Source organism: Telmatherina bonti, assembly GCF_933228915.1.
Source record: "Telmatherina bonti genome assembly, chromosome: 10".
NCBI classification, from domain to species: Eukaryota; Metazoa; Chordata; class Actinopteri; order Atheriniformes; family Telmatherinidae; genus Telmatherina; species Telmatherina bonti.
In genome coordinates, this window is record NC_136628.1 from 18,742,487 (window position 1) to 18,766,554 (window position 24,068).

General features: G+C 38.9%; 2 protein-coding genes across 3 annotated transcripts in view; both read right to left on the minus strand.

Moving 5' to 3' along the window:
• pcyox1l (prenylcysteine oxidase 1 like) overlaps positions 1-4,244 on the minus strand; it is a 5,815-nt gene extending 1,571 nt beyond the window's left edge. The window contains exons 1-6 of the mRNA XM_079247305.1: positions 4,010-4,244; positions 3,140-3,346; positions 2,719-2,893; positions 1,340-1,551; positions 836-976; positions 110-521 (exon numbers count right to left, since the gene is read on the minus strand). Coding sequence (XP_079103431.1) covers positions 110-521; positions 836-976; positions 1,340-1,551; positions 2,719-2,893; positions 3,140-3,346; positions 4,010-4,118 — 1,256 coding nt within the window. The 5' untranslated portion in view covers positions 4,119-4,244. The remainder of the gene's footprint in view (positions 1-109; positions 522-835; positions 977-1,339; positions 1,552-2,718; positions 2,894-3,139; positions 3,347-4,009) is intronic.
• Positions 4,245-5,853: 1,609 nt separating this feature from the next.
• tcerg1b (transcription elongation regulator 1b (CA150)) lies at positions 5,854-24,068 on the minus strand. Of its 2 annotated transcripts, XM_079248075.1 has the most exons (21): positions 23,986-24,068; positions 22,462-22,705; positions 20,643-20,795; positions 19,498-19,786; positions 19,172-19,414; positions 18,334-18,393; positions 15,370-15,570; positions 14,946-15,052; positions 12,330-12,418; positions 12,075-12,235; positions 10,879-10,960; positions 10,262-10,397; positions 9,941-10,030; positions 9,737-9,855; positions 9,295-9,445; positions 7,984-8,148; positions 7,583-7,765; positions 7,141-7,320; positions 6,936-7,019; positions 6,714-6,814; positions 5,854-6,581 (listed from the first exon to the last, which is right to left on the minus strand). In XM_079248075.1, the coding sequence occupies exons 1-21, from the start codon at positions 24,030-24,032 to the stop codon at positions 6,380-6,382; spliced, it is 3,087 nt and encodes a 1,028-aa protein (XP_079104201.1). In that variant the 5' UTR covers positions 24,033-24,068; the 3' UTR covers positions 5,854-6,379. The 2 variants fall into 2 exon arrangements, with proteins under 2 accessions (XP_079104201.1, XP_079104200.1); XM_079248074.1 differs by lacking the exon at positions 18,334-18,393 and having other exon boundaries at positions 23,986-24,039.

Genomic DNA, 24,068 nt, shown 5'->3' on the forward strand with positions numbered 1-24,068 from the left:
CTTGTGGTTATAAGCTGGTTAAAATGTAAATCTGCAGCACTGTCAAAAGTCATCCACTGAAACCTGAAGCTGATAGCATGATCAGTTTATCAGTAAGAGCAGGACTCACTTGAAGAGTGTCTTAAGCTGTGATTTGTCCAGCGGCTGGGGAGAGAACACCTTGTAGACTCCTGCCTCTTGCGGCTGCTTACGCCTAAAGCCCGCTGAGATATTGACGGGACAAACGCTGGCCACACTGTTAAAGAACAAACTGGGTGTCTCAGTAGTCAGAACACTGGCGAATGGAAAAAGGCGAGGGTCTGGGAAACCAAAAACAGAGGTGTTGAGGTAACCATGAACAATGGTTGCTACAGTGCTGTGAAAGTTTCCAGGTAATTGGTCGAGGGGCGGCATGAAACCCTCAAACTGGAGTCCAGACCCAACACTGGCATGGAGTGGAGTCGCCAAGACAACAATGTCATACAGTGCTGATTCTGTCGCTGTTGCTGTGGTGAAGTTCAGCTGGTACTGGAGGGCCTCTCCTGCAGTATAAATAGACACAAATCTGTTTTGACAATGATAAAAATCCATTTATCTGAGTCCTCTGGCAGGCATAATCGAGAAACATCAATGGCATATTTCCTGCCTATCTGCTGTTGTGCCAAAAGACAAGGCTACAGTCAAGGACTTTGTGTGATCAAAAAGGTCCACATTGCCCATAGTGTCTGGCCTACATCAATAGTAATTACTAACTCATGAAGCTAATCAACAAAAAGCATAAATAAAATGAAAATTAATTCTATATTAGATTAGCTAACTGACATAATTCTCTTAACAGTACATCAGGGTGGAGTACCTGAGCGGATGGGGGAGATGGAGTTCACTTGTGCCAGCAGCAGGTTAGCATTAGCCATTTTCAACAGGCCAGAACATACCAGCTTGTTGCCTCCTTCCACCGCCCACAAGTTGTTCTGGGCACCAGCTAAGGAAACAGCACCTGAGACAAACACGCACACGAACAGACATAAGCGACACAGCCAAGTGCTATAAGCCAATTATCAGCTGCCCACACTTTCCTGTTCTCTGCTCCCACAGGCCACCCGCTCTTCTCACCTTGCTTTCCTCTTTTCTATTCTTGACTCCCAGCTCCTCCCATCTTTGTCTCCTGCATTCAGTTTCTTTTCTTTTCCTTCCTTCCCCACTCTGCTGACCTACATCAGTGCAGACATGGATGTTCATCTCATAGCTGGCCCTGAATTCATCACCACATTTTGTCTTTGCACTTCCCTACTCGCCAATTTTTCTACACCCACCCCCTACCCCCCGCCATCTACAGCTCATTTCTTCACACTTGGCTGACCTACAAAGGCAGGGATGCTGACATTCTGCCCATAGTTGATCCTCATCACGGGCGCGATGACCTCATCTATGAAGCGCTGCGACACACCCAGCTCCAGCAGCGAATCAGAGAGTGGCCTCTTGGTCATATTGATGAAGCCACTGCCTCCAAGAGAGTCCAGAAGTTCCTCCACTGAGCTGAAGGCATAGCCATGGGCCTGGTACTTATAGATTCTGTATTTTAAGCACAAATTAAAGTAAATCATGAAAAATGACAGTTATTAATTGATGTTAGCATTTCTTCATTCCTGTCTGGATTTGGAAGAAATGTCCCAGCAATCATCTGTGCATAACCAAACATAGAAAGACCTGCACAGGCTGGCTGTTATTGACTTAAAAAAGGAAAGAAAAGGAACAGAGTGAAGCAGAGATAAAATCACTTCCTGAAGGAGGAAACTGAGGTTGATGAAAAGTTGTGGTGGAGGTGAGATAAAATTGAGATTTTAAGCTTGGTTTGTGTTTTAAATGGAGACTAAACCAATGGAACATGATCAACGATAAAGACCTGGAGGCATCTCTGATTTTTGTGAAACTTATACCCAGCAAGTTTCTGACATGAATCTGCAGTTCATTAAAAGTCCTGAATTTCATCACAAAGTCTCCTCTTTTCATTGGCAAAATCCATGCAGATAGTTTACGTTATGAAGATGCAGACTTAATGGTCAAGGTTTTCCATCGCACTGCTTGGAGCTAAAGATAAAAAACGTAATGAACTGCTCAAGTTGGCCAATGACCACAACCATAGAAGGCATTAGTGTGCAGTAATTTTCTGCCAAAAATGTTTTTGCAGTAGAGTAAACATCTTGGAAAAGAGAACATTTGAAGGTAGAAATGGTTCTGCTGAATTTAAAATGCAAATCTATTCAGCCTCAGCGAAAGATAGAATGTTTTTCAACCTGCTCCAAATTGGAAATGCTCCTACTTTAATCTGGCTCATGTTTGTTTCGGTATTGATTTAATTAAATTTTAGTTGAAATATCTGATCTGCTTGGATATGTAGGGGGAAAAACTAAATCACTGTGTTGCCATGCCAGACCAAAGGATAAGTATTTACACATTCACTGAAAAAAGGCACCTTTCTAATGAGCACTCTGTTATTAATGTTCCTATGTCTTTAATTTGATACAGGACTCACCTGAAGAGTGAAATATTTTGTGTATCAATAAGACAAATTGACACTCAACTTGGGGTGTCCTAACAAACCTGCTAGATGCATTAATTTTCTGACCAACAAGACTAGAATCATGTACAATCTAACATGAAAGATAATGCCTTGACACGAGCTCTTCAAATACAGCTACAGTGTGGCAGTAATCCAGCAAGTTCCTGTTTCTGATTTACCTCATAAATTTCTCCATAATCTCTTCCACCCACATCTGCAGCCGTATGAAGCTGATTCCATAGCGCCACCAGAGGCGAAAAAGGTCCAGAAGGTACCAGTCTGTTTCTTCCAGTATGACCTCCTCTCCATTAAACACTGCCATCTTTCCTGCCACATTGCGTCGATATCTCAAACCTTGAGGGGTGGCCCGAGGTTGGCACAAAAAATAAGTACACTTTAATAAAGGAAGGCATTTTAGTAATGAGAATGTTTCCATTTATTCACCTCCAACAATGGAAATAAAAAAGAAATTGGAGAATTAAAAAAAAACAAAAAACAAAACATAAATATGAATATGAGCAGAAATACAGTAATTAGTAAAGAGCTCAATTAAGATTACCATTAAATGACTTCTCAATCTAGCTCTATGTTTTAACTCACCCAGCTGTTTGACAAATTCCTGCATGTGGAGATTGAGGGAGTGAATGATGGAGCCTCCTGACTCATAGTCATTGTGATTGACAGTTACAGTGGCAAGGCGGCCTCCAACCTCACCCTTCTCAAACACATCCACCTGCACCTCAGGGCCAAAATGCTGCCGCAGGAAGTGGGCAGTAGCACTGCCTCCAATCCCAGCTCCAACCACAGCTAAACAACATACCAAACACGAGGGGTGGAAAGAGTAAGCATTAAGACTGGGAAAACTCTTCAGATTAAACAAGCATTTATGTTTCCTCATATGTGTGTGTATGTGTGTGTCTGAGGCCTTTGGCCATTAGATGTGGAAAGTAAAATCTGTATATATATATATTTTTTTATAGCTTTTCAAGTGGGGAAAAATAGCTGGGATGGAAGTAACTGATTAGATGTAGTCTATGTAGTCGATGTAGTCTAATAGTCTAATACGAGTCTGTAGTCTCGTATTCTTGTCAGGAATATCGAGAGAATTTGCGAGCAGAAATACAGATGATGGGAATCAACTTCTTCACATCTGTCTTGTAAGACATTACATTGTGATCTCTTTTGAAGGTATGAGCTACCTGTCAGGAAGCTATCTTACTACCTGCAGACATATGTTGAGTTTAAGAACGAATATCTTATTTAAATCCATAAAATCTCTCACATTTAATGGTGCTCATTAAAACTAAATTTACAGGAGCTAAATAATTCTCAGTGATAATTATATTCACGTCAGTCTGGCTCGAGACCCTGCGTGCTGCTAACATTAGCTAAAAACGAAGGGTTTTCTTGACCATAAGTTGTGTCATATTTCATACACTATGGTTGCTTTTTTTTTTTTTTTTTTTTTACCTATTTTTGAAGGCGGAGCTCCGTCGACGTGAGTGGGTTCATCTGAGTCTCCGACAGCTGACGATGCTGTAAGCACAAGAGCGAAAAGAAGCGGCTGAATGGCGACCATAGCAGCAGCAGAGACGACCGAGCCGACAGGAGGTCTGCAGCCTCAACAGCGGGATTCAGGTTAGCTTCTACTTTTTCTTTCAACAAACATTTTCAGAACGATCAAAACGCATTTTTAATTAAACTCAAATCGGTATCATTAAGTTATCAGTGAAATGATGCATAACAAAAGATCGCTTCGTGTGATGGTGCAGGAGAATTCTTTGATAAATGACTATCCACGTCCGGCAATATCACGTGACTTTAATCGTTTTGACCAATCAGAAGTCGGTGAAGTCTGCGGAACTGTAGGCGGTGCCTCGTGAAAAACATGTTTCTTCAGAATAACATCACACAATCCCAATAGTAAACCCTTTCACAGTGATAATTATGCTGATTGTATAAAATAAACTGTACGAATGAAACCTAATTTTAAAAATAGTTAACATTTTTGCCCAAATATGTAAATTAAACAAACCATTACACAAACAGTGAAGTGTGATTAGTATTCTGCAACCCACATTCATAAAAAGTTGGGATGCTGTGTATAATGTAAATTGAAAATATAACTATTTAATATAAAATGATATGATAATCATATAAACCCATATTTTATTACTAATAAAAACATACACATATTGATGGATAAAGTATGTGTATTAGCTTAGTCTTGCTTAAATATGCAACACATTGAAAGAGATGTTCTCTGGATGGGAGCAGATGTTACTCTAAAACATCGAAGCACTTTTCAGGATGCTGGTGAGCTGACACGCTGGCACGAACACAAACATGTAGCTTTAGTGCACATGACCCAGCATCTATGCCTTTCAAAAAGACATTTAAATTTTGATTAGTCTGACCACATATTTCTATCTTGCCTTAAGACTCATGTTCATATATGGCTTTTTTTTTTATTTTTTAAATAATAGAGCCATTGCACTATTAACAGTGATAGACTGATTTCTGGTAGTGTTCTATCTTCCCATTTTTAATGCAGTGCTGCTCAAGGGTCCAAAAATCCCAAGCCTTTATCCTTATCCAAATCAGATTCATCCTGATTCTCTTTAATTTTAACCGCTGTAAATAGTGAAATCTTTAAAGTCTTCATAACTTTTTAATGAGAAACATTTCTTAAAATGTTCCATACGTTTTATAGGCAGCATGTCAAAGATTGACGGAACTGCTCACCTTTACCTCTGAGGCTCTCCTACTCAGGTATGTTCCATTTATATCCAATCATGTTACTGGTCCTTTGCTGATTGAACCAAATGGTACTCCTGTTGCTTATTTTTACCACATACTTATTGTGGGTTTTGAATGTCCTACTGTAGCTTTTTGATATACTGCCACCATCAAATTCACAATAAGCTAATATTTTCTACAGTGTCTTGCCTTACGCTATGAACAAAACACAAGTTCAAGGTATCTGCAGATCTTTGAATTCTCTAATTTACATTTTGCAGTGCCTCAGCTTGAGCAAAATTGGGGTTGTACACAATGGATGCTTTGTAGTATGGAATCGCTTGTTGCATTGCTGTTTTTAATTCATAGCCAGAAAAAGATGCTGAAAATTGCTTGCACTTCAAGGAATAAACCTCCTGAGATCTCTTCAAAAATATTTGCATATAACAGTGAGGAGCTTAACAAGTTTCTTCTCGTAATATACAGAAAATAAAGTGTATTGATAAAACCACAGCACATCATATTGAAAAACAGTGGAAGTTGCCTTTATTTCATTCAACAGAGAATCTGCTGCAACATCCAAATAAACCACTGAGCTGAAACTAACATTCACACTGAGCCACTGAAACAATGACTGGCACAGTGGAGCTGTAAGGCATAAGGACGCCTCCAACAAATGCACACATACTGAAACATGCGTGCACCACACTCACACATACTTACATACATCCTCATTTACATCAGCTATCTTACACCTGTGTGGCTGCTCGGGCAGCAGCTTTATCACTTTCCCTCTCCCTCTTATGTGGTCAGTCAAAGGTGAGAGGTCACAGGTCACCTTGAAATCAGGTAACCTCTGTTACCTGCTGTTGCCTTAAATGCAGGGCTACTTCGGGGCTAAGAAGTGACATAGCACAGAGACCTTAACCGTTCATCTCTATGGAACATCTCTAAGCGATATCACCCCAGTAATAACACTGCAGGGCCATCCACGGGCCTGGAGGCTGGGGTTCAGGGGATGCTGAGGGGGAGGGGGGAGGTCATGCTCTGGCCAAACGATGGATAGGAATAGGGCACTGGCCGAGAAGGTTATGTGATTGGTCACTTAGTAGAACGTCGTGTGGGTTCAGAAGCGGTGGGAGGAGGCGGCGGGCCACGCCGGTCTAAATCTTCAATGTAGAACATGATAAGCTTCCTGCGCTCCTCGGGGACACACTCCAGAACAAGGTACCGCTTATCATTCTGAAGGATTTTCTCCACATCTTTTAAATGCTGCTCTGACTCCTGGATCAGCTTTCTCGACCTGGGAACAGAGAAACATGAGAGAAAAGCAAAAGACAAGACACTTAAATACACGGCAGGAATAGCGTGATACTGCAAATACATATATCTGTGTGTCAGAGTATCATTTCCTCTGTGTGGAATGTGCACAGACCTGTATGTGATGAACTTTGTCTCCTTTAACAAGGTTCTGAAGTCAGCCTTTGCAGTGATGTATTTGTCCTTGATGTAGTCTTCAAACTCTCGTTGTCTTTTCTACAAAATTAGATGAACACGGCAGAAGTAAGTCTATAAAAAGGATGTGAATTTAACATGATCATGTTCCCCACATAATAAAAACTCACATCACTCATTATGTTTAAAAATATGATCTTACTCTGTCACTGGAAGAGAATTTTATACAGCGAGGGTCTTCCTTGATGACCTTCTTCACTTCCTTCCAAGAAGTAGTCAGAGTGATCTGTAACACGCAAAGAAAAACGGATGTGCTGACAGTGCTGCTTCAATTTATTCGACATAACTGAAAACCCCCCTTTAAGGTGATACTGCTACTTTTTCTGCGTCCTACGTTTACTTCTTACCATGCTCGTCTCATCCAGGAGCTGCCTAAAATGCTCCTTTTTCTTTTTGGCCAGAGCTTCTACATGTTCATTAAATAACTTCTCCTTCTCCTCTCTCTCCAGCAGGGACGCAGACTCCCAACGATGGTCTTTCCGCAGGTTACGGCGAGTTTCTGACCATGTTGCATCTGAAGAACGTACCTGAGGAACAGACGAAAACTGGATCGGCTTTGTGTTTGTTTCCTGAAGGGGTCAACATTTCAGTAAGAAACTCCATGTAGAAACAGTCACAAATGCAGCTGTAAAATCTCACACGTGACTTGAAAACAGATGTTGACGTCATGCATTACCTGATCAGATGTATGGATTAAGCCTGAATAAGAATCCAGATGTGACCCATGCATACATCCTCAGCATAATGAAGTTTCATGAGGAAACCATTAATGTTAAAAAAGAATCTCACCATGTCAGACATTAGAGCTTTGAAATGCTGAATGGCCTCCTCTCTCTTGTGCTGCTCCCTTTCTCTGTCGATCTCTTTGGTCTGTTCTGATCGGGCCTTTTGGACCTCCCGCTCCCTCTCTCTGAGACTGGCTTCAATACGAGCCTGTCTTTCCAACTCTCGCTCCTTCTCAATGTCGATGCTCTGCAGGGAACAACACACATTGTCTGAATTCTTTTCCCATCTTATTTTTTTATTTGTCACATGACACATGGACTGATTCCATAAATGGTCAACGCAATATAGAAAAATGTTAAATCTGGTCCACTTCCAAATGGTAACCCAGTCTAATGTTTACATCTTTCCCATGTCTAGCAAATAAATATTGAGACCATCTTTGTTTACTGAAAAGCTACTTTTACCTTGGCTTGTTTTTCCATGAACTGTTTGAAAAGTTCCTCTCTGAGCGCAGAGCTCTCTACAGCCTTGTATCGTGGGTCGGTCTCTAGTCTCTCTTTCACTTTGCTCCACCGTTGATTTCCCTCTATGTGCTGCTCACTTACAAGATCAAAAAAGTCTTGCTTCACCTGGAAGCAAACAGACATATAAACTAAATTAAACATCTTAAAGTGGAGTCGGCAGCAGAACAACACTTTCACAGATGGCTGAACTTCTGCAATCTGCTCAAAGACAGACGGGTAGGGCAGCATGAGATGTCTTGACTTCTAATAAGACTGGAAATGTCTGAATATGAGAAACTAGACAATGTTTAAGTAACATCACAGTTGTAAATACTCGCTGGATTTCTGCAGTGCGAGGCTCTGAGACTGTTAAATGAAAACAACAATGAAATAATAGTCTTTGGAGCCAAAGAAGAAAGATTCAAAGTTAGCAATCAGCTTTAGGTTAAAAACTAATGACAAGGCCAGAAATTTTGGTGTAGTCATGGACTTAGACCTGAACTTTAGCAGTCACATTAAGACAGTTGTGAAGTCGGCCTTTTATCACATAAAGAACATATTGAAGATTAAAGGATTCACGTCTCAGCAGGATTTACAAAAAGTTGTCCATATATTTATCTTTAGTAGACTAGCCTAGTAATGCTGTCCTTACAAGTCTTCCTATAAAGTCCATCAGACAGCTGCAGTTAGTCCAAAATGCTGCTGCTCGAGTCCTCACCAAGACCAAGAAAGTGACTCATAAAACTCCAGTCCCCAGATCTTTACACTGGCTTCAAAAACAGGTTCTTTTTTTATGGGGTGCTCAACAAAATGAAATGTAAATAAAACAATTCCAACTTCAAATTAATTAATCCAAATTAATGCACCCCAACCAGGACACTTAAGAAAAATATTAGTTTTCTTATTTGCTGAAAAGCAGTGTAGATTACTGTTATTCAAAACATTTACATAAACCATGAGTATTGAATTTTTCTTATAAGGACATGAAAATCCAGCAGGTTTTTCATGTATTCCTGCTTCAACACACCTGGATCAAATTAAATGGATCTAACAGCCTATCAAGTTCTGCACAATGACTCATTAATTGGAGTCAGTAGCGTTTGAGCGGGAATACATGGAAAATCTCCTGAATTGCAGCCCTTGTAGGACTGAATTGAGTACCCCTAAAATAAAATTGTTCATGTTATGAGGCAACAAATGATGTGTCACACCTTGCAAAGCTTCACAGACTACTTACAACCCCTAAAACACATGTTTAGGTCTGAATTATACCTTCTCTCCTCTGGTTTTGGAGTCCTCTTTCTCCCGCTTTCTCATTGCAGTGATGAATTCGACAAAGATAGCCTCTCTGTCCTTCATCTTCTCTATGGTCTTAAATCGAGGATCTCTGCCATGCTTCAAAGCAAATTCACTAAAGGTTGTTCTGCAAAGAGGTAAATAAAACAACCATCGTAAATAAATCAGTACAACAACTAAATATCATCTCAGTCTATTCAGAACAAACAAAAGACAAATTAAGTAGAATAAAACTATATATAGAACATTGTAACAGAATTTATCTAAAGAGGATTGATAAATGACTGTTTAATAAAAGCTAAACCAAACCTAGTCTTCTGAAACACATTGTAATTTTCTCATATTAAGCTAGTTTTGAGAAAAAGAGAGGCCTTTCCAACTATCATCTTAAATTATCAATGGAAACCAGTTTCTTTACCTGGGTGTGAGCTTTGCCTCCTCCATCATCCTCCTAAATTCATCTTTGGCCTGCATCAACTTGTTTTTCTTCTCCTTCCTCTCCTCCTCTGCCCGTGTCTTTACATACTGATCAAAAACCTGATGAAGACAACATCACAAGATCATGACTGGAACCCTTTTTAAGTTAAATATCTGGAACTGGACACACTCAGAAAACCCAAACCTGTTTCCTCTCTTTTGGGTTGAGCAGAAGGTAACGTGGGTCAAACACAATTTTATGAAGCTCTTTGTCCCAAGTTGAAAATGCTGACACCTAAACACAAGATAGACAACAGTGATATGACGAAAAAATGTTAAACCACGAAAGAACAATTTTGAGTTTAGTTGAAAATGTTCTTGTAATCACCAGCATCACAATACTGTACTGAGTGATTGTATTCAGCAGTATATAAGAACAATAATGGTGTTAATTAGGGTCTGATGAAAGATAGGCTTAAAAACAGTCTGGTAATGGTTTCTTCTAACATGGTCAATTTCAGCATACCCCTCTCTCCAGCAACATTTCTCTAAACTGGGTCATCCTGGCCTCTAGTGGGACTATTGCTCTTTCTCGTGCAGCCCTGAGCTCTGCCTCCATGGCTGCTTCTTTTTCTGAATCCGCTTCTTTCATGTCTTCTTTCCTGTTAAGGGGAAAAATTACAAAAGATCAAAAGGTTAAAAGGTGGTCAGAGAATTATAATTTAAACTAATTTTAGAGCAGGAACAAGTGGAAAAAAACAAAAAACTAAGATTTGATATCTCATAATCTTTAGACCCAAGTATGCCCCCTTTAGTTACACAAATATGTACATCCATTTTCATCTACACTGATTTGATCATTTTAAGCGTCCTTCACGTTGTCATGGTTGGTAGCCAAAAGTGCTTTATAAATAAAATTTGATTGATCATGGCTGCTTCTTCATCTTCTTTGTTTCGTTTGTGGGTCTTCTTCTATAGTTACTGCATCTATGACTTCCACTAAAACTGTTCTGCTTGCTCCATCAGGAAAGGGATCCACAAGGGCCCAAAAAAAACGGAAAAATATTATGCATTATAAGACCATAAAGATGGAGGATATGCTCCACATCCATCTTTTGTGTAAATGTTGACCGGCAGACTTACTTTCTCTTTTTGGCTTTGGTTGGCTCTTCATCCTGATTATCTTCAGTAGCGATGGACAACTCGAGCTCCTCCTTACTAACACCTGTGCATGAGAAAAAACAGTTTGTTTTTGCTTAATTCCGCTGCACGATTAATAATAAAAAATAAAAAAAAATAGTAGCAGAGTGATTTATTCTGATTAAACTCTGGCAATGACAAAGCAAAACAGGATTTTTAAAAAATGCAGTGTGACTTATTTTGAATGCATATTCATAACAATCAGAGTAACCAGAAATCTGGACTTTGTTTTTAGTAGGGCTGCAACAAAAGATCCATTTTGATAGTTAAAAAGTCACCAATTATTTTCATAATTAGTTGACTAATTAGATCATGTGTAAATTGTGTCTGCTTTTGCAAGACCAACACAAGAATTCAGCTTGAAGTGTCATCTATAAGTGTTATGTGCAATCTAAAAATAAAGACAAATAAAATAGCAACTCATTTAACAACTTTGCAGCTTGTAGTTAAATGAGGGAAAACAACTCAGTGGGTTCAAGAAAACTAAAATACTTGTACAGGGTTTCCTTCCCTTCATTTGTCTGTGGCATCAAACAGCTACTTTTTCCAAGTACTGAATAATGCCACAAAATCAAATCAGGTCAGCACCTGAAACCAAAAATAAATTACCCCAAAAAATAAGTTTTAGTTCACAGTTGACATTAATGTTAGCAGCTAACTAGACAATTAGCACACCGAAACAACGAGTGTCCCTGTTTGTCCAAAAAAAAAAAAAAAAGTGCTTCCTTTTAAGTTGCTCGTGCATCGCTGTCATACTGCCATGGAAATTCTACCTTGCAGATACTGCATTGCACATGCTTCGCTTGAATTATTATAAAATGCTCCCAAAAACTTTCCAACTCTGCTGCTGGCTCGCCATATTGTCTGGGCAGAACTTTTTCAGTGACCTCACAGCTGAGCCCAATTGCCAATGCTGCACATGTGTGTCAGGAACAGCAAGCCAGACGAGGCAGCAGAAGGTATAACGGTAGTTTTGAGAAAAGGAGGAAAAAACAAAAACAAAATAAACCACCAATAAGTCATTATTAACTTCGTTGTTAGCTATTTTATTAACTGACAAACGCGTAACTGACTGACTAATCTTGACAGTCCTAATCTACAAAATGGCAGTCTGCATATAGATGTGGGATTGTCCATACCAGTCTTCTTATTGTCTTCCAGACCTCTCTTGTGTGGCGGCTCCTGAATGTGCTTATCAACATCCGACCGACCAACCAGCTCATCTGGGCGATCCCACATGGACAGCCTTGTTGTTGGGTTGTAGAAAAAAACACGATCATCGCCGGTCCACACAACACACCTGTTAGGAAAAAGAAACCAAAAGCATGAGGGGTTTGGGGGCGTACACACCACGATTTTATGAAGTGAAGCATTGCTGAGATATGGCTGCGTACCAAGGTGTGCCAGGGATTGGGTTGGTTGCTATGGGCCTAGCTTTCTGAGCTGCCTTTTCCTCCTCTGTCATTTCTTCTTCTTTGGGCTCCTTGGAGAAAAATAAGCAAGAAAACTGATTACAATGATATGCAACTATTAAAGTATTTTTTTTTTTATTTTGGTTAACTCATTTTCTTAGCAGTATGTGTGAATCTGTTAGTTTGGCTTTTAACCGTATAATATTGTGCAAGAACCTGGAGCTACTCTATTTCTTGGAAAATGTGAACGATTAGATGAAACATGTTGACATTAAAGGAAGAAAAAAACAAGTTTGCTAATTTCCAACAAGCTTTTAGTGAATATTTGTTTTGAGCATCTTTACTTCTCAACAAAGCAAACCCTTTCAGAAAAACATTCTTGTGATTTCTTTAAAGTGGAACTATTATGTGCATTTCAGGCTAATTTATTTTTATTCCTGAGACCAGAAGGGCTGGGATTGATCCAGTTATTGTCACAAATCGCTTTATTTACTTCAGACCGACCCTCTCCGTAGGCTGTCAGATCAGCCTGTGGACAAAACAAGTGGATTGAGACTCTTCCGCATTAAGCCCCGCCTCCCGCCACTGCACTACATCGGGAGCACGCACCGCAACTGCTTTCACCGTCATTGTAACATCTCATAAACAAAAGGATTAGGCTAATATGAACTCAATAAAAAAACAAAATACAATGTCAACACATAGCATACAGCCCTACATGTTGGAACCTGAATCAGACCCTGAAAACGAAGTGGAAAACAGCAACCCACAGCAACGAATGCAGCAGGATGTCTCTCTTTGGTAAACTCACCGGCCATCGTTGGAAATAACTTTATCCGATGTTTTCCACCCGCCTGATGTATTTGTACATGCCCTTGTTAACCAGTAGAAGGTAACCAATCAACGAACCTTATCTCCCGGGACGTCACAAGGATTTCCAAGTAGAAAAAACTCTCTAAAACGACGTGTTTTTCGTCGCCATGGAAACCGAACGGCGAAAGTGCTGGAACTCAAACTCAAACATGCGTTTAGGTAATAAAAAACAGTGCCATTCACATGTCTGATGAGGATTCAACACTAACACTGTAGAAAGCTCAGAAAACTCCAAATACCATAATAGGACCCCTTTAAGTAGTCTTCAAGATGAGCGCTCCAGGCTTACTGGGGGGAAATTCAAAGCTCTTCTTTGGATACTGGCTGTCTCATGTTCTGTTCCCTGTCAACATGATCCCACGGTGCTTCAATAATGTTGCAGTCAGAGCTCTAAGAAGATCAATCTCTGCATCCCTCATGTTGCCACCATCTTTCAGTGCAGTTTGTGTGTCATTCAGCGTAATAATTCAGATGAAACTCTTATGAGGATTAAACAAACAGTAGATGGATCAACTTAAGTTCCACATCTACTTTTTGGATCCTGTGTCAGGTCTTTGTTCCTCATATCATAGTGACACCATTTTCAGATGCTGTTCAACTGTTGAAGATATCAAACCAATATCCAATTAGGATCTATCTGTCTATCTATTGATGCAAAAAATATAACTTTGCCTGCAAAACAGCATTTTTAAGACCCATTTAGTGGAACAGGAAAAATTTGATGGTAAAAAAGTGCTGAAAAGATACAATTGAAATCGGTTCTTTGCTAAGTTTTCTGTTATGTATAGACAAAAAACTGGTTTATCTATTAAGTTTAGATGCCCATTTTGTACTTAAATTATATAAATTTCAGGGTCAAGTAACTTAAGAAAAAGAAACTTATTCTAAAGTGTTTCAGTACTGTTTAGACTGATGGTACTGAATGAATTAAGCAAATCTTCATGACATAATCTTCAGGAAGCTTGGATACCTACTGCCAAGACTACAGATCGACTTTTTAGGTGGTTTTTCACCGACTAAGCAGAGGTCATTTTAATATAAAATTTTGCCATTCAACAGTTTGAATCATGATAAAATTTTGTATGCAAATAAGTTGAAAAAATGCAACATATTTAAAACTATTAAAACTAAACTAAAAAGCACTTTGATAGGTGTGCTTTAGTTTGAGATTATTATTTCACAAACTGGGGTTTGGCACTTAAATCATTTTAGGTGCAAGTAATTTTGCTATGTGCACCTGAAGACTTCAAGTTTCTTTTGTTATTTGTGTATTAAATGAGTTATGTGAAGCGGAGTGTCCCTTGTGAGATTATGCTGCAAGCAACAAATGATCTCCTTACATGCTTTGACGAAAGTGTGGGTGTGTGCTTGCAAATACTTTTTGCTCATTGGCTGCCAGCCATTGTTATAGCAGACAGACCCATACTGCCAGCATTTTGGCTCATCTTTCAGGACCCATAGATTATTGAGTACTGGGATTGCAGATATGTAGGGCTGATTTGACTGGGGCCATATTCGGGGTGTGTGCTTGCAGCATGTTTACAATGTATTGGGCGCGTGCATTTTATGAACTTTTGTTTGGCCAAATCGGTTTTTGATATACAGAAACCGCAAAAGACATCTTTTGGCTTCCTTGGCAGTAAATGTTCGGATTTTAAAAAACATCAAATGTTTGTGTTAGCCAATAAGTTAAGGGGAAAATAAGCTACTCTGAACTTTACCTACCTCTTTCACATTATTAGTGTTTTCCATTTTGTTCTCCTCATCCTCCATCTCCATTGCTTCAGCCTCCTCCTGGGCTAGACGTTCTTTGGCCTTTTCTGCTTCTTTTTCTAGATCAGGCAGGGACAGCACACAAACAGTTGTAAGCTTTATGGTTGAGTTAAAGTAGCATATTAAAGCGGTCAACATTTTCAGGAAATTTTGTGCAGTGCTTCTAAAAACAGTTTCTAGTAATGGAGGTGATATTACCCATCCCAGAAACACATATCTTTTGAAATTATGTTAAATAAGTGATGAAAAGACAATAATAAACATTGTTTCCTATTTAAATATGTTTTAGATATCATTTGTTTATGTATTGTGAATCTAATATAGCCCACATAAATGTTACAGAGACACTAGACCTCACCCCAGCAGGAGTGCCTACCTTTCTCTATAAGGGCCAGTGGCTTCTCCCAGGTGGACTCAAGAGTCCGGTTGTTGTAGTAGTACGTTTTCCCATCAGCTGTTTTGTACTCTGACCACTCAGGAAGTTGCAATGATCCACCCATGGAGGCAGGAGCTGCTGAAAGTGCCAGTTGGGGATGCATCATGGAGACTATAGGCGGGCCCATACCAGGAAGCATGCCTGTTACAGGTCACAGATGAAAGAGAAAAACCATGATTAGTTATGTAGTGACTTTACCAACAAGAGTTAAAGTGGACTGCATGACATCTCCTTTCCTAAATTCCTCATGTGTAGGTAGCTGGTGTCTTGCATATATGTTGCGAATGGCATGTATGTTCTCCATATCTGTTGACTTGGCTAAATGTGTTATGAAAAAAAAGCACAGAAAAAAAAAAGCATCTCTATACAGAAGCATAGTTTTCACCCAAATAATAAAAACTATAAAATAATAAAACTATTGCATTATAATGTGACAAGGTCGCTTTTTTAAAAAAAAACAATTGGGTGACATTGTACACTTCCATACCTTTGCAAAAGCTCCACAACTCCCAGTGTTTTGAGGACATTCATTCAGTTTGTTTTTTCCCCACAAAAGAAAACATTTCTCAGAACAATTTGGCTTTTAAAACTTTTAACTAGCGTGTGCATGCTTGTGTGGAGCTGCTACTTCATAACTATAATAAAAATCAAAGTGAAAGTGGTGCTTATTATGTGGTATTTCATGTTGTAGCTTAAAAGAAAAAGCAGGAACTGGAGTTTGTTTTCTTCTGATAAATGAGTCACGATCTTAAAACCTTTCCTAACCCCAGATTTTAAGACCAATAAAATGTGAAATTGAATACTTTATGTGTATTCTGAATGAAAAATGTCATGTAACTCTGGCTATTAGCACTGTTCCTATTTAGTTTGTGTATCTGGGTAAAATCAAGTCATTTGATCAGTCTAATTTATATAATTGGCAGATTTTATGATTGTAACACCTTTAACATGCCCAGTGCATACTAATTCATGTTAGTTTTCTTCTTATCATTTTTAACCTTTTGACTATCAAAACGCCCAAATACTATGAATTTTCCAATTTCCATCTAAACAGACCTGCCCCAGTTCAGTTGTTTTACTGCTGCCATTTTTTCAGTATTCCCTGAATGTCAATAAGCCATGTAATTCCCACGTGGTTCAAGCATAAGAACATACACCACAGAAATGATCGAAATGCTTGTATAGATGTTTTTCTTTTCCTGGTGATCCCATCATGACAATGTTTAAACAACCCCTCTAGATGAGACTGAAAATTATTTCCAAAGAGGCTAATCAGATCTGATATGGTGTGTCAATGACACATTTTTATTCTGGTTGGGTATTCTATTAGATCAAAGGTGCTCCATGTAAACACACCTAAGGTTGGAGACTAACTTTAAAAAAAAAAAAAACAGCTCAAGGAAATTAGATGGCATTAAGAAAAGTCCAACATAAGACTACTAAGACCTAAACAAATAAAAACAAGGTTACAGCGAGCTGAAGAAAAGCATAATGAACTGCTGATGACTGAATGAAAAGGATATTCATTGAGGAAACAAAATTATAGATTTGTTATCTTTTAGTTGGTGCAGCTCCTATATAGTAACCTGATATAACGAAAACTGACAGAGAAAAATAAAAATTAAAATCCAGTTATCTAATGACATAACAATTTCAGGTAAGGGATACCTGTTCAACAATGTCATCAATTCAATTACATGGCAAGAAAACAGTTCTGAAGAAGATCTGATGGAAAAATGTTTAAGAAATGTTTTCTAACACCAAAAAGCTTTTGTTTGTGTGATTTTTAAAAAATATTTTTAAACAAGAAGAAAAAAAAACTGTATGAATTTTCTTAAAGGAAAGCCTGAGTACATGGTGATACGGGGTCAAGTGGTGTTTCACTGTCAATTACTTTATCTAATACAAATATTAAAACATCAGAATGAATTTACCATTTTCCTCTCAGAATTTAATGAATGAATTTCATCTTATATATCTACATCAAAGTTCTTGCTGCTTGATATTTGTATTAATCTAATTATTAGATTTAAGAAAGTTATATTTTTAAAAACAGCCAGATGACAAAGGACACAAGTCACAAAAACAAACAAGTAGTGACTGCACACCCACGACCATGCCACAAAAGTAGACAACCACATGACCACAACATGAAGCCCCGACTATTACACAACTGCTACTTAGAAACAGCAGATAGTGTTATCAGCATGATCCTTGTTTCAACTTGTTTACATTCACTAAACACTTGGCTACAACATTTCTGTCCCTAGCAACCAACAACATGCCCCTCTCTCATCATTTTTATGCTAATTACAGTAAGGACACTAAGGGTTGAGACTAAAACAAGTAGTCAAAGTTTATAAGATCAAAGACAACGCGCAAAATAAATGCATTTATTTATCCACCCATATATCCATTCATTTGCGATGCCACTTATTCTAATGCAGGGTGGCAGGGAAGCTGGAGACTATCGCAGAAATTAACAGGCACGAGACACCCTGGACAGGACACCAGTCCACTGCAGAGTTTTCATTTACTGAAGTTTATTTTAAAGGCTGCTTGGGGAAAAATTTCTGCTGGATTTATTTATGTCTAAGCAGAGGAATTTGAGAGTATGTTTAGTACTTTCTTCAAAAACAAATTAAACTAAAACTTAAATAAGGTACAAAAAACTGTATGCTGCTGTTTCATACAGCAAAGTTATCAAGTAAATATGGTCCCACCCAAGCTGTCTGTTGGATTGGCAGAAAACTCACCACTGTACACCAAATGAATCATGTTCACAGCATTCAGTACCATGCTACTTGTTTCAGAGTCCCCATTTACACCGTATGACGCATGTAAACATCATTCACTACCATGCCATCTACTGTAGGTCTGAAAGGCGAGCGGCTGGGGGTTTACCGTTGGCGCTGGGGCCTGCCTTTACACACGGAGCACCTACTATCTGCATCATTGCTACACCTGCAAGAACAACGGACAAGCAAGCATCTGGTTGAACACAGAAGGACACTCGACATCAGGTACCAAGGTGTCTAAGTGTTTGTGTGTGTGGCCCAACACAGACCAGCAACAACATCCTGCGACACCAGTTATTCTCTATGCATATTCATTAACCTGTAGTGTATTTTCCAATGCTAGAAATTATCGCAGATATAATTACAGTCTAATCTGAAATGAAAATGAAAGAGAAAATGTGAAAAGCATATTTGTAGTTGAGACTACATAATACTACAAATGTCCAAATTTGTCTTTAACTGCCTTGTTGGCTGGAAAGCCATCCCTCCTAATTGACACATTGCCTTGTAATGCATTTGCCACCTCACCTTTAAAAACCAAACTATATTTAAGAATATGAATTAGCTTTTGTCAATTTAAAATGGAAATAAAATCTAAAACAGGAGCTGGAGTACATATGCTGCCCTCATTTTTGTTGCCATCATTAAAATGCAACCATAACAGATAGTTTGTCTTTAAAAACTTAAAAAAGAGAAGACTTATTACTTGGAACATTTAAAAAAAATATTGGAAATTTGTGCAGCTTAAAAGAGCATATCAAAATTTTGTTTTTAAATAGTAACATTCCCACTGCTATACATGAACACTATACAGTAGTCCACTGCTTCAGTAAACGACACAGCAACATTTGCAGACGGAACAGGACAAAGTACAAATAATGTGCCGAGATGAAAGTTAACTGCAGTACTAATAGCAGCTCTTTTATTACTGCTGCCATTCTCACCTGGTAGAGGTATGTGCATCCCCGGTAAAGGCACCCTGAAAGGCGGCACCATGACAGGGGGGAAGGCAGGTATGGCTGCAGTGGGCTGTGCCACGCTGTGAGGCAGGGCTGTTGGCAGCAGAGGCACAGTCTGAACTGCCGTAACAGGTGATGGCACTGTTGAAACAGTCACCACGGTGACTGGCGACACAGCAACAGTTGAGGTCACCGTAGCAACAGGGGGAAGGTCTGCTACAACTGTGGCTAGAAGAAAAGAAAATAAGACTTTTAAGTTCTGGAGTTTTTGTGCATCCAAGCTTCGGCACTCTGTTGGTGCAAAACTTTACCTGCTATGGTCACAGAGGGAGACTGGGTGGTGATGGAGTCTGGACTGGAGGTGAGCGTCTGGGAGGGGGTTGAAGATGGGGCCTGAATCGGGGAAGCTGCTGATGCCGTGCTGGCTGTAGTGTTGCCACTGCTTGAACTTACAGCTGCAGTCACCCCAACATTTGCTCCTGAACCGGCTGCTGCAGCCCCCGCAACAAGAAGAGGGTTGAGTTCAGACTGCTGGATAATCTTCACACTTTCTGGTTTACTCCATGATGACTCTCTTGTGCGGGCATTATAGTAATATGCCTGTGGAATGGACCAAGACAAAAGATGACATTTGAATTTTTTTATCCAGTACTATTATAATAGCACAAGATTTTCTTTTTACTATTGTGATCAGCTTTGTATTTTATATCAATGCAAAAACTATTTCCAATCCAGTCTTACACTAATAACATGATTTACAATGTTTTCTTTTTCCATTTATTTATTATGCATGTCTGTATGAGACGTAACAAGAAAGGCCTCTGATTAAAAAAAGATATTGAATGTCTCTTTAAAGCAGTTTATACTAGAAAAGCACTCGGAGAGCGCAAACCTCCACCAAGAGCCACAGTTCTCCCCATATAGTAATTATTTGTTCTCTTCTTATGATGCAAATTCCCAAAGGCCCCCTATTTTTTCATATTCTGGATTATAATATCCAGAATGATTCTTTTACCTGAATCAATTTTCAATATATTTCACAACCTGTTGGAAGTTTGTCCTGTATTTTTTTCGGAAGTGCTCTGACCACTGGAGTAACGTGCACAAATGTTGAAAATGGCCCAATCTCACAATGTTAAAGAATCCTTTGAAAAATTACTGGATCTTAACGGTGATCCAGATCACCACCTAAATTAAATCAGTTCTTCTTTTTCACATTTCCAACAACTCCTAAAAATTTCCTAAATTTTTGAGTCCATAGCTTATAGTCATCTTGAACACAAACAGACAAACCGATAAACGTCGGTAAAAACATAACCTCCACGGCAGAGGTAAATATCTATTTTAAAAAGGCCAACACCTGCAAAGTTACTTGTAATTAATCACTAGAATAACTTTATTACACAAAACTAGTTGAGGGCTACAGCTATGAGCTTTTATAGTTCTTCCATCATACCTTTCCCTCTGGTGTCTTGTTCTCTACCCAGATCTCCTCTGAAGGGTTGAGAGCAGGATTTCCAGATGTAGGAACTGGGGGCATCCCAGGAGGAAACAACATCCCTGGGGGAGGTGGCAGGTTACCAACTGGAGGGGGGAGGAATGGAGGTCTCTGCAGTAATTAAAGAAAAAAAAAAAAAAAACAGATCCAAAATTTTAGTTTCAAAGTACATTGAGTTACAACAGGAACCTAAACAACATCATTAGAGTAACTAACATAACTATATACTTTTGACAACCTACACATTAGTAGTCACTCCAGGTCTCTTTGAATTAGCGGTTTTATGACCAGTCTTGGTGTTATTCAACAGTAAAGAATCAATTATTCCAGAAGCCAACAAGACTGTAAAACAAGCTGTGTCATATCCCTCCCTATTGTATTAGCGCAGGGATCTTCCACTCAATTCCACTATAGCTATTATCCTGCATGCACAAACCGGTTAACAGATGTGTTGCATTAGGGAAACATCTAAACCTGTAGGACAGTAGTTCATAATGGCCATAGTTGGACATTGCTTCAAGTACTTCGGTGTAGTTTTAAAACAACCCAGCATTCAGATTTGTAACATGATGGTCTTGAATTTCTAATTTGATTAATATGTAGAATCAGCACAGGTATTAATCTGCTTTTAACACAAAACAGTCTTGCCGTCTATCTTGTAAACATGCTGCAAAGAAGAGACTGCTGCTATTAAAGTAGGACAAAATTTGTGAGGATAAGTAGATTTCTGAATTGACTACAAACTTGCCTAAACTTAAGAAAAAATTTGCTCTTTTTTTGCAATGAACTATCTGCAAATGCAATACTCAACCAATCAGCCTGATCCTGAAGGCTTACTGTCCTGCAAGTATTAAATGTTTCCCTGCTGCAATACATCTGATGCAGTTAAATGAATCTCAGACAAGCTCTGCGCAAGTCTGCAAATGGCCCATTAAACTGAGTTAGGTGTGTTGCAGCAGGGAAACATTTAAAGTCTAAAGCACAGTGGATCTAAATATCAGGATTTGTGGATCGCTATGATACAGAAACTGAAATGGCAATAAGATTTAGTAAATCCAACCAGATAATAAAGGACTAGTTATTATTCACTATATATGTCACGTAATCATATAAAATAAAATTCATAAAAAATGCTTCTTTTTTTTTCTTTTCTTTTTTTAAAACGACAATTCCCCCCCCCCCCCCCAAAATATTATCATTACTTGATTGTTGTGTGGTCATAGTAAGTTTGTAAAATATGTTGGCAAATAATAAAACTCAACTTAGTTCCATGAACGGGACATGTATATTTAATAAAATGCTCAGATAGATGTGTGAAAAGGAGCAATGAAGTATTGAATTTTGTACTATCAAAACACTTCAAGTCTTACATATAATCTCAGTCCAAAGCAGCTAAACTAAAGGTCAGTAACAGGACAGTAGCTGGTGCTAACACTAGCAGACAACCCTGTCAGGAGTTCAAAAGGAAACTAGGTAAGTCTACTTGTACCAGACAAAGAAACTTCCTCAAAAATAGCAATGCATGAGGTTCTCTAATAAAGCATTGGGATTACAAGATATTTTGCAGACATCATTTTCTGAACCAAGTTTTAAATTACTGTCAAGGAGCATAATTGAGTCTTCAGTTTTTCTTTTTCCCCGATTTAAAATCAGGCTTATGCTACTTAGCACTCCTGCACATCACAAGCAGTAAGTTTTTACTTCTACCGAAATGCAGGATCATTACCGCTAAAAGCAAACACTACACTCCCATGAAGAAATACAAATAAACACTCACCTGAAGGTGAGGGGGTCCAATCGGTGGTGGCATGGATCCTGGTGGTGGAATGGGCGGCATGTTGGGGTCAAAGGGTGGACGTGCAAATGGGGGTCTTGGTGGAGGCCCCCTCATCATCCCAAAAGGTGGTGGCGGAGGCCTCAGGAGTGGTGGAGGGCCTCGTAATACTGGAGTCTGGGCAGGTGCCGGTGCAGGAGCAGAGGCAGGGGCAGGGCTGCGGAAGCGCACTGCCTGCTGCGCCATTCTTGTGTTATAAAATCCATAGTTAAAATCAAGTAAAGAAAGTAACTAAATCATAATCATCATGCTATACATTGTTGTTAAACAACATACAAAGACGGCTTGAACTGTATAATATAGCTGACCAAACCTATGGCTGAAGTCTGATCCAGCATCACTGATTCAAATGTAAGAGTTCATTAAATAGGGAGAATTATTTTCTTCATATTATTAATATCAATATCTTAGAAAACTGCTGCAAGACATATAATCATTAGTCTTAGCATGGCACAGGTCGTAATCAGCAATTGTATTAAATAAATAAGTAAACCTTGCAGTTTCCAGTATAAGCAAGTCATCTCGGTTTGATTACTTATAGAGGATAATTTTGTATTTAGCCAAATAAAATCTGTCCAGAAAAAATCTGTCCATTTAAAACTCACAAAAATCGTATTAACATATCTAATATTCTGCCTGCAGATAAATATGATGGCTTTATATATATGATTAAGAGTTTATGTCACAGTATCGATGTCATATAATACGTTGCACTGCGAAAAAAATTTTTTTTTTAAAAAGAATAAGTGAGACAATCGGTTCAGATTTGTGTTTTACATGTGTATAGCCTTTAATATTCTAAGATGACTGGTGTTTCTGTTGACAAATATTGAGCCGTTTCAATGGAGCGGATGTAGCAGAAACCCGGCCGCATTTGTTTTGGCGCTCTTAATTGTTGTAGTTTACTTGACTTGTTATTATTCTTCTTATTATATGTTTATTTATTTTAACCATGTAGTTTTACATTGAATTCTGCCGAGTCACAGCCTACTAGTCCATATGTACGCATAATCGAAATACAAAGAGCAAACCATCAGCAAACGTCCTCTTTGGCTAACATGGCTAACAGAAGCCAAGTCCATTCAAAATACAGGGACGGACTTTTGTATTCTTGTAAACAAACTGATCCATAGTAGCTTGATGTACGACGAATACTTGTTCCCGACTGCGCTGATTACCACCAGCCTCAAGTCGGGGGAGTTATGTGCCCCTCTGTGTTTGTAACATTGTTTATTTACCGCGTGCTAGGAGCAGACAGCAGACTCGAGGCGAGACGCCTGGGAACAGAGGCTAGTTAGCTGAGAGCTAGTTAGCTGGCGTGGCTATGTTCACATGTGAACCCCCTGTCTATCACAAAGTCTCAACCGAAAACAGCACCGAGAAACGGCATATGGCTTTTTTTTGGCTTGTGCTCAGTATCATGTTCAGTTCATATTAATTTGAATACTTCCTTTTCTGTTATCTGACCTGTTATCGTTGAAGCCGATAGTCTCGTTTTCTGCCTGGTCCGCCATTACAGGAAAATGTTAGTACTCTCTTCCTGGAAACGC